This window comes from Amblyraja radiata, chromosome 26, assembly GCF_010909765.2.
Source record: "Amblyraja radiata isolate CabotCenter1 chromosome 26, sAmbRad1.1.pri, whole genome shotgun sequence".
Lineage (NCBI taxonomy): Eukaryota > Metazoa > Chordata > Chondrichthyes > Rajiformes > Rajidae > Amblyraja > Amblyraja radiata.
This window is the reverse complement of record NC_045981.1, coordinates 29,148,140-29,159,454: the sequence shown is the minus strand read 5'-3', so window position 1 is coordinate 29,159,454 and position 11,315 is coordinate 29,148,140. Positions and strand designations below refer to the sequence as shown.

Sequence of the window (11,315 nt, the reverse complement as noted above, 5' to 3'; positions counted from 1 at the left end):
GGAAATGTGACAATGTCAAATCAAAACATCTCATGAGTAAAAAGTATGCAGAATGGGACACAAGGAACTGCAGGTGTTGGAATCTTGAGCAAAACACAAAGTGCTGGAGGAACACAGCGGATCAGGCAGCATACATGGAGGGAATGGGCAGATGACGTTTTGGGTTGTCACTCTTCCCGTTGACTCAAAGATTTAAGGTGAAAGGGAAAGGGAAAAGATTTAATAGGAATCTGAGGGGTAACTTTTTCACATAAAGGGTGGTGGATGCATGGAACAAGCTGCCAGAGGAGGTAGTTGAGGCAGGGACTATCCCAATGTTTAAGAAATTGTTAGACAGGTACATGGATAGGATAGGTTTGGAGGGATATGGACCAGGTGGGTCTAGTGTAGCTGGGACATGTTGGCCGGTGTGGGAAAGTTGGGCCAAAGGGCCTGTTTCCACACTGTATCGCCCTATGACCCTGTAAACATTGATGCCTTCCACAGATGTCTGTAAATACTGATGCTCTCCTCTGGAGCCGCTGTATGCAGAAGGACAGACCTAGCCCAGAGGGTGGACATATTCAACCCAGTCTGCAGCAGTGGGAAAGGAAACAGGGTCCTTAAAATGTTTCAGGTCCCAGACCTTGTGCCCAAGTTTTGTGGACAGGTCTTCAACCTAAAACTTTACCTCTGTTTCTCTTTCCCCAGATGCTGCCTGATCTGCTGAGTGTTTGCAACGTTTTCTGGTTTTAAGGTTGATTTGAACTATCAGCAGTTTATTTTTGATTTTCAGGCCGAGGCATCGGACTTGACCAAAAACAAGTGGTGACACTAAATGAGGCGGAAACAGAACTAAGCCAAATCTGTCCAACTAGCTTCATTACCATGGTTGCTACAAGATCCAATGACCAAGGTTTGTAACAGTGGCGCAGCGGTAGAGTTGCTGCCTTACAGCGCGAGAGACCCGGGTTCGATCCTGACGACGGGTGCTGACTGTACGGAGTTTGCATGTTCTCCCTGTGACCCCCGTGGGTTTTCATCGAGTGCTCCAGTTTTCTCTCACATTCCAAAGATGTACAGGTTTGTAGGTTAATTGACTTCTGTAGATAGTCCCTAGTGTGTAGATTAGAACTTGTGTAAGGGGGAACGTTGCTCGGCACGGACTCGGCGGATCAAAGGGCGTTTCCACGCTGTATCTCTAAACTAAACTAAACTGGACCGAAAAATAATTTAGTCCTGAGGCAGAGTAACCATTCAGTCCAGCAGAAGTAAGAGATTAAAGTGGGTCTGTGGGTGGATGGATTATAGAGGGGAGACCTGATGGAAGTACTGTAAATAAAATAATGAAAGGCATAACTAGGGAGACAATGAGAACCTTTCTCGCAGGGTAGAAATGTATAAGCTAAAAGAGATGAGGAGGAACTTCTTTAGTCAGAGGGTGGTGAATCTGTGAAATTCATTACCACAGACGGCAGTGGAGGTTTAGCCAATGGGCCATTTTAAGGTGGAGATTGATAGTATGGATGTCAGGAGTTATGGGGAGAAGGCGGGAGAATGGGTTTAAGATGGGACAATAGATCAGCCATGATTGAATGGCGGAGTAGACCTGATAGGCCGCATAACCTAATTCTGCTCCAAGAACTTACGAACATGAACATGAACTTATGCTGCCTTATCCTCTGAGTTACCCCAACACTATATGCATGTATTTTTTTCTAAACCAACATCTGCAATTCTTGAATCAATGTATTAAACAAGGCTGTGTCCTAAGCCCCCTGCTGTTTAGTCTGCTTACACACGACTGTACTGCTAGACTCAACAACAACTTCATCAACAAGTTCGCTGATGACACAACAGTGGTGGGCCTCATCAGTGACAATGATGAGTCGGCATACAGGATGGAGGTGGAGCTGCTCACAGGATGGTGCAAATCCCACAACCTCATTCTCAACGTGGGAAAAACTAAGGAGATGGTGGTTGACTTCAGGAGGGCGGGAAAACAACGCCATACACCTCTGCACATCGATGGAGCTGATGTGGAAAGGGTCAGCAGCGTGAAGTTCCTAGGACTCCACCTGTCAGGTGACCTGACGTCCACGACCAACACCACAGCACTGGTCAAGAGAGCCCAGCAGCGACTACACCCTCTCCGAAGACTACGGAAAGCAGGTCTCCCCACTACACACCTACGAACTTTTTATAGGGGGACAATCGAGAACACATTAACCTACGGCATCACTTCCTGGTTCGGGAGCTGCAAGGCGTACGAACGGCACCAACTAGACAGGATTGTGAAGACCGCCAGCAGGATTATTGGTGCTCCACTCCTTTTCCTGCTGGACATATACAGGAAGAGATGTATCAGCAGAGCCATCTCCATCATCAAAGACCCCTACCACCCATCGCATCACATATTCTCCATCCTGCCATCTGGGAAGAGGTACAGGAGCATTAGCTGCAAAACCAGCAGGATGCTCCTCAGCTTCTTCCCGCAGGTTATAAGACTGATAAACAGACTTTGCCCCCTGCCAAAGTATTGCGCACCAACCACCAACCTGGACACACTGCAGCAGAGCCACTGTCGTGCCGCTGCCGATCGGAACGCCTGTTGATGTTTAGTAGAGAGTAGAGTGTTTAATTTGTTCATGATATATGTATTTTTATTTCTATTTATTTTTTACTGCACACTGAATGGACACTGGTTGCGCAACTTTTTTTTGTTTCCTCTGGGTATGTGAGTACTCAGGAAAATGACAATAAAGATATACTTGATACTTGATACTAAATGATGATGGACCTGGAAAAAAAGGCTCACTGCAAATTACTGTTTTTTCTATCCTGGGCCTCTTCCACTGTCAGAGTGAGGCCAAACGCGGATTGGAGGAACAGCACCTCATATTACACACACACACATCTCATATGAGCAGCTCACAACCCCAGCAGTATCAAGGGGTTCAAAAGGGAACTGCAGATGCTGGAATATCGAAGGTACACAAAATTGCTGGGGAAACTCAGCGGGTCCAGCAGCATCTATGGAGCGAAGGAAATAGGCGACGTTTCGGGCCGAAACCCTTCTTCAGATAGACGTCTGAAGAAGGGTTTCGGCCCGAAACGTCGCCTATTTCCTTCGCTCCATAGATGCTGCTGCACCCGCTGAGTTTCCCCAGCAATTTTGTGTACCCAGCAGTATCAATATTGATTTCTCTAACGTCAAGTTACCCATGCATCCCCTCTCTCTCTGCTCCTGCCCACCCTATTTGTCGTACTAGTTTCAAAGTCATCCTGTTGAATTTCACTGTTTGTATTACTCATTATCACCTTTCCCACAACCAACAATGGACCATTGTGGGCTCCACCTTTCCTTAACAATCATTGCTGGCTTTGATCTGTTTTCTTGTATATTTTTCATTAATTTGTTCCATGTACCTTTTCATATCTCTCAGTTCCCACTCGCCTGATTCTGAAGTCTGAAGAAGGGTCTCGACCCGAAACATCACCTATTTCTTTTCTCCAGAGATGCTGCCCGACCCACTGTTACTCCAGCTTTTTGTGTCCATCGTTACTATGTTGCCTAAGGTAGACACAAAAAGCTGGAGTAACTCAACGGGGACAGGCAGCATCTCTTGAGAGAAGGAAATGGTGATGTTTCGGGTCGAGCCCCTTCTTCAGACTAAGAAAAGAACTGCAGATGCTGGAAAATTGAAGGTACACAAAAATGCTGGAGAAACTCAGCGGGACAGGCAGCATCTCTGGAGCGAAGGAGATAGGTCCCCCCCACCCCCCATCAGTCTGAAGAAGGGTTTCGGCCCGAAACGTCGCCTATTTCCTTCGCTCCATAGATGCTGCTGCACCCGCTGAGTTTCTCCAGCATTCTTGTCTACCTTCGATCTTCCAGCATCTGCAGTTCCTTCTTGAACACAAATAAATTGTATTGTATTGTATTGTATAGAATGAGGATAAACGTGGACTACATTTCCCAGAGGGCACCTCTTCCAAAGGGAGCGCCCTGGTGATGGGCGCGTGACGTCACCAGTCACCGCCCGGTGACGGCGGGCGGCGGACGTGACGTCAGCCGGCCGCCTCAGTAGAGTAATGGCGACGTAGAGCTCGGGCGGGGAGAAGGAGGCAGCGACCAGAATCGGACTCCATCCTGCGCGTAGCGGGGCAGAATGACAATAAAACTCGGCGGAGCATAATCTGCAGTGTCCCGCTCGTCGCTCGGTACCGATATTGCCCGGGTGTGTTTGACAAGGAGCGAGAAAAGTGAGAGTGAAAAACGTTGCCCGAGATAGATCGGGGGACAGAGGGAGAGGTGCCCTCAATCAGCGGGCTCCGTCTCACTGGGCGACAGCAAGCAAGGCCGGCCATGGAGCTGAGAGTGGGCAACAGGTACCGGCTCGGCAGGAAGATCGGCAGCGGCTCTTTCGGAGACATTTACCTGGGTAAGAGCTGAGTGGAGAGGGGAAGGGGGAGGGAGGGAGGGAGAGGACAGTGCTCATGGTAACCCAGTAAAACAGTGTGTGTGTCTGGCATCTCCTCCTGTGTGTCTGTCCCAGACCGGGGTGGACATGGCAACTGCTCGGAAAGGCGAACTGTCAGCCACACTGTCAGTCTCCACCTCTTGTCAGTCAGCCCCTGAAAAGGCTGAATCCTGGGACTCACACAGCTGACAGGCACCACAGCCTTGCTGCGATAAGCCACAGGAGAGAAGATCACACCCTCCTTGGAGCAACTTCACTTTAACAAACCCAGCTGCTATCCTTAAAACAAACCTCAGCTGATCTAACACTCCTGGGGCCTGGAACCTGTGCCCATTTGAAGTGGTCTTTCACATGTTCTATTAAAGTTGCAATTGTCGCAAGTCTAGGTCCAGGCTTCCTGTTTTCTAAAGGAGTGTTTCAAAGTAATTGTTTGTGTAGAAGTAATGGATTATGGGAGCTTAGTGAATAATCAAATTTGTTTCCTGGTGGAAACACAAACAGCTACTTGAGCCATGGTTATCAATTGATTTTTACATCATTGCAGTTCGGATCAGGTGAAAGTCTTAATGGTCTATCGTTTAAATATTGAGCTCGTGGTAGGAGTTATCTGGGTATAAGTTAGGAAACGTCGCGGATGGTTTGATGCTGGGGTCGCCAGTGTTGTCGATAGTTTGTGTTTACAGAATCTCACCTTTACAAAGCACTACAAAAGATAAGGCATCAGGTCTTTGCTGGGAATTCTTACTCAAGTATTAAACAAGTACATAAAAATGCTTTTGCAAAAAGGAAGGGCTTATACTTGCTTAGATCTGGCAGACCTTTGTCTGGGTGTGCATGCTGTGTTGTGCACCAGAATAAACCACAGAGAAAGTTGAAGGGAAGGGCAAGAGAAATGAAATACCATAATGGTTTATGGTATTTTTATATTGTTTAAAATAGTAAGCTGACACAATAGGAAAGACCATGTTCAGTAGTGTTGATCTAATCAGCTGTGTCTGTCCGACACTTATAGATATCCAGCTGGCCTTCAGCTGTAACTGAAACATTTGCTCGAGAACTGACATCAATGGATGTCAGTTCTCGAGCATCAGAACTTTTGCACACTTTAAAATTGACAGATATGATATGAAACATTGTGTGGGGAGGGGAATCTAATTAATAACCTAGAATAAATTGAACTTTTTGATAAAAATCACCTCCCACTGAATGCCATTCCCAACGGCAATCTGGACTTTAGCTGTAATGATGTAGTGTGAACATATTCAACGGATTGTTTCCTGATGTGTCAAGAGCATCCACGAGTGTAATAGCTTTCCAAAACACTCTAGACAGCCATGCTGTAACCGTATGCTTGGTTTCTCTTCCTGAGGTTTCTGAATAATGTCCAATTTGTCTATTGCAGTCTTCTGAAATTTCCATTGTGATTCAGAGGGGGCGAGTTGGAATTGGGTATCGCAAAACACCAGATTTATTACCGTGTTTGACATTTTATTTTGCTGAATGTCACTCCTAGAATTCCCATTGGAAGCTTCTGAATTTTGGCAGGTTATTTCTGAACAATGAGAAATGTTGAAGTTTACATTGTTTCAGGAAGTAAATGCCTCAGGTCAAAGTGTGTTCAGTGGACGGGCTACATAATACTATAGAAGCCATTTAATCTTTAATAATGTAAAGTTCAGCAATATAGATTTGATTACAGTTGTGTATGGGGATATTTGGTATACCGTAGACTAAAAGTTTAAAGATTGGTTCTGGTTTTTGTTTAGTCAAATGGGGGTCTAATTGTGACTTTGAGTTTTACCATTTGTCTATTATTTCTGCAAAGCTAACCTTGGAAACTTTTCCTCTATTTCTATGCGGGGGGGAGGGGAGAGAGTCTGCAATTTTAGTCTTGCTATAGAAAATTTTGATCCCGCCTCTTCAACTGGCAGAACAAGATAATTCCCAATATCGTAAGTCAATTTAAAATTATTTGATGAGATCATAACCATCGCACAATTTGAACAGTATAGTTTTAGTTATCATTTTGATTTTGTTAGGCTGGGTTCCTTTTTTAAAAAATTGTGATTTGTGCTTTTCTTGCCACTTCCCCTCCCCCTCAAGGCCCTGATTCCTTTGTTTCTTTGTCCTGGAGCTATACTGTGTCATTTGTTTTATACAACACTTAAAGACGGCTTTAGATGATGCACACGAATATAGCAGTGTTTGTACAGAAATTCCTTTTTAAAACGTAGTTCCCCCATGCTTTGATTACTAACTGAGAGCTCAATTGCCATTGTAATTTATTATATTTTATTTTCAATTTACTTCATTGTTTTGAAGAAGAAAAAATATTGCAATTGGTAAATTGACCTCAAAAGCAGAAATATGCAGAAAGTTTCATTGAAATTTTGAACTCGGATCAGCTGATGAGGCGGTCCGTTCTAATACCATCTGAACATGGTTGACAGTTTCCACCAGCTGGACATGAATGGATTTTATTCCCATTTTTTACAAAGATCATGCGTTCCTCAGATTAAATGTTTCTTTTATGTGCAATTTTAGAAAAGGAATAGGCAGCCAAAGCACAAAAGAATGAAAGCGGAGCTTGGGCTTGCGAGCTTTCATCGTTTTTGGTCGTGGCATCTCATGTAATGGAGGTTAGTAAACATCTGCAGAGTTCAGCCTGGGCAGGAAAGGGGCCACCTTGATGATTAAGAGCTGGAGTATGGATGTGAAGATGCTTTCGTGCACCTGTCCATTTCTGTTTAGTAGTATTAATAGAATTGCGCTGTGTGATTTTGCTGAGTTTAGTCTTGGTTTCTAAGGTGTTAGGAGATTTCCTGAGGCATATGGTTTTGGTTGGAAATAAGGGACTAAATCTGAGTCTTGCTTCCTCTTTTGGAAAGGTTTGCTTTCTCGTAATTATTCCTGATCTTGAACTTGTTCAAGAAAAGTGTCAAGAGTGTTTAATTGTCAATTTACCGCAAACGGAACAATGAAATTCTTACTTGCTGCAGCTTAACAGCTCTGTGAACACAGTACTCTTAGGTAACAAACTAAAGAACATTTTCTAAATTAAAAAAAATACTGCAAAATAAAAGCCCAAAGTCCCTAGTGCAACCTAGACAGTTCTTAGTGTTTAAGAAGGAACTGCAGATGCTGGAAAATCGAAGGTACACAAAAATGCTGGAGAAACTCAGCGGGTGCAGCAGCATCTATGGAGCGAAGGAAATAGGCAACGTTTCGAGCCTATTTCCTTCGCTCCATAGATGCTGCTGCACCCGCTGAGTTTCTCCAGCATTTTTGTGTACCCTAGACAGTTCTTAGTTTACTTAGTATTTATAGGGTTCAAGAGTCTGATGATTGTGGGAAGAAACCTGCAGTTACTTACAGTTTATTGTAGCTCTTTGCTGCCACACCAAGAGGACAACAATGAGGGGATCGTTTTCCTTTGTTGTGAATTAATATTCCCAATTTTGACTTTTTACTTTGCAGTTACTATTCTGAGGTTATTGGATTTCTGTCCATTAGCATCCAGAATTTAAATGCATGCCACCATCTTTAAACCATTTATTATCCTGCCGTTTATCATATATAGACGCCTATATTTCTCCACGCCTTTGAAGACTGGCTTTTTTATAGGGGAGGGGTGGGGAATTAAATGAGAAAATTGCAGTTTCAGTTTGTGCATGAATTGGAACACAATGATCAGAAATACATTCTGGGCAACTCGAGTAAACAAGATTCTTACCTATGGGAGTAAAGGTTAGTGTATTGTGTTTTCAGTTAGTTAGATTGTTTGTCCTGCGATGGTGAAATGTTTACATTGGTTTATTTTAAGCAGACGCAGTTGTTCTCAGATGAGTTGTTTTGATTTGACACATTCAGATTTCCTGTTTGGATAGTTATTGTGTGTGGGACTGTGCATTTAAGCCATTTAATGTAGACATGAGGAACTGCAGATGCTGGTTTACTAAAAAAAAGCACAAAGGGCTGGAGTTGTTTGCCAGACAGCCTCTCTGGAGGACAGGGATGGGCGAGGGGTTGTGACCCTCTTCAGACTGATGATGGGTCCTGACCTGAAACGTCATTTATCCATGTCCTCCAGAGATGCTGCCTTACCTATTGAGTTACCCCAACATTTCATGGTCTTTTTCTTTCTGAAGCCATTTAACACAGACACAATGTAGGATTCAATGTTAGGAAAACAATTCTGTGATTCAATGTCCTTCTGGAGGCAAGTAAAAAAATAAATGCCATTAGAACAAGTTCAAATAAAAGCTGTGCCATAATTGGGAATTAATAGGATGGTGTAATTGTCATTGTTTCAACTACCAATTTTTTGGGGAAAAGACTATTTCTTATTAGAGTTTTCTCATTAAGCCAACTGCTTCAAATATTTGAGAATCTCACATCTGTTCAAGGAGCAGCTAAATTGCTCCCCAGAAATAAATTATGAACTCATAGAGAATTTAATGCAGCAAAGAGATCAGAATTACTAGTTAATGCAACTTAATGCTTGTGTAATTGGACATCTGAACAAGGGAACTAGGACCACAACAGATTCTGGCTTCTGAATTTTCTATATAATTTTCCTAATTTATTGCTTGTCTAGAATCAACGTGTAAAATAATCAAAAATAAAATGTGGTAGATAAAAAAACAGAAGTTTGTGCTAATATTCAGGTCGGGTGGAGCCTGTACAAAAAGTTAACAATTTTTTCAAAAACTACACGATGTGCTGGAGTAACTCATTGGGTCAGGTAGCATCTCTGGAGAACATGGATAGGTTTGGATCGGGACACCTCTTCCCCATCCCGACAGATGTCAGTCCTCAACAGAAGCTGTACCTTTGTATGGTTATACATGTAAAAAAATGTCCAAAGTAGCAACCTGATCTTGTGTAAGACTAGCATTTTGTGATTTAAAAAAAATGTAAAATCATGCTTTAAGCGGCAATAGATCCAAATAGTGCATTCCCTTTTGAACTATTGTTTATTGACTATGAAGATAGACACAAAATGCTGGAGTAACTCAGCAGAACAGGCAGCATCTCTGGAGAGAAGGAATGGGTAACGTTTCCGGTTGAGACGCATCTTCAGACGTTTAATACTTTTCTCCATATGGTGTTTTAATTGGTTGCTTTAAGAATGTGATAGGAAATTGTCAGCTGCCTCAGATATTTTTTTCTGATAGTACATATATGGTAGAGCTTAGTTTCAAATTTGTAAATATGTGTTTTTATTTTGCGGAGGAAATTATGGTGAGAATATTTTTCACGCTTATGTTCTTGCCGAGCACACTTTGCTCAATACATTATCATAGAACAGGAAATGAGACGTGTTGTATGCTCTTTGTTGATGATGAACTTTAAATTGCTGCTTTGGGTTCCACTGAGGAAGAATGATGTGAAGTGTTTGTATTTAATTATATTTCAATAAGTAGGTTGAGTGGACTCACTCAAGTACATTAACTCCCAGTAAGCTTTGGAAACAATTGAGATATACAAAATTCTGAAGAAGGGTCTTGACCCGAAACGTCACCCATTCCTTCTCTTCAGAGATGCTGCCTGTTCTGCTGAGTTACTTCAGCATTTTGTGTCTATCTTCAGTTTAAACCAGCATCTGCAGTTCCTTCCTGCACAAATTTTAGATTGGTTTTAAGCTCACTGTTGATGGAACTTATTAGAAACATAGAAAAACATAGAAACATCGAAAAGGTGCAGGAGCTGGCCATTCGGCCCTTTGAGCCATCACCGCCATTCAATATGATCATGGCTGATCATCCCGTTCCTGCTTTTTTCCCCATATCCTTTGATTCATACCTCGTTCCTGCTTTATCCCCATATCCCTTGATTCCTTCTAACTCTTGAAAATATCCAGTAAATTGGCCTCCACTGCCTTCTGTGGCAGAGAATTCCACAGATTCACAACTCTCTGGGTGAAGAATTTTTTCCTCATCTCAGTCCTAAATGGCCTACCCCTTATTCTTAAATTGTGACCCCCTGGTTCTGGACTCCCCTAACATCGGGAACAATTTCCTGCATCTAGCCTGTCCAATCCTTTAATAATTCTATATGTTTCTGTAAGATCTCCTTTCATCCTTCTAAATTCCAGTGAATACAAGCCGTTGACCCATTCTTTCATCATATGTCAGTCCCGCCATCCAGGAAATTAACATAGGTGAACCTATGCTACACTTCTTCAATAGCAATAATATCCTTCCTCAAATTAGGAGACCAAAACTGCACACAATACTCCAGGTGCGGTTTCACCAGGGCCCTGTACAACTGCAATAGGACCTTCTTGTTCCTAAACTCAAATCCTCTCGCAATGAAGGCCAACATATCTTTAGCTTTCTTCACTGCCTACTGTACCTGCATGCTTACTTTCAGTGACTGATGAACAAGCACACCTGGGTCTCATTGTTCCTCCCCTTTTCCTAATCTGACACCATTCAGATAATAATCTGCCTTCCTGTTCTTGCCACCAAGGTGGATAACATCCACAATTTACTGCATCTGCCATGCATCTGCCTACTCACCCAACCTATCCCTGCAGCCTCATAGCATCCTCATCGCAGCTCACACTGCCACCCAGCTTTGTGTCATCCGCAAACTTGGAGATGTCACATTTAAATCATATCACATTCCCTCATCTAAATCGTTAATATATATTGTAAATAACTGGGGTCCCAGCACCGAGCCTTGCGGCACCCCACTAGTCATTGTCTGCCATTCTGAAAAGGACCTGTTAATTCCTACTCTTTGCTTCCTGTCAGATTCAGATTCACATTTATTGTCACATGTACCAATTAAGGTGCAGTGATATTTGAGTTACCATGCAGCCATGTAATTAAAAGAACACAACAC

At 43.0% G+C, this 11,315-nt stretch overlaps 1 protein-coding gene across 4 annotated transcripts in view; it reads left to right on the top strand.

Moving 5' to 3' along the window:
* Positions 1-4,038: 4,038 nt before the first annotated feature.
* The window catches only part of csnk1d (casein kinase 1 delta), a 49,468-nt gene continuing 42,191 nt past the window's right edge, over positions 4,039-11,315 (top strand). The window contains exon 1 of one of the 4 annotated variants that reach the window (XM_033044585.1): positions 4,039-4,424. In XM_033044585.1, the coding sequence (XP_032900476.1) occupies positions 4,349-4,424 (76 nt within the window). In that variant the 5' untranslated portion in view covers positions 4,039-4,348. The remainder of the gene's footprint in view (positions 4,425-11,315) is intronic. The other 3 variants (XM_033044584.1, XM_033044582.1, XM_033044583.1) reach the window with 3 other exon arrangements.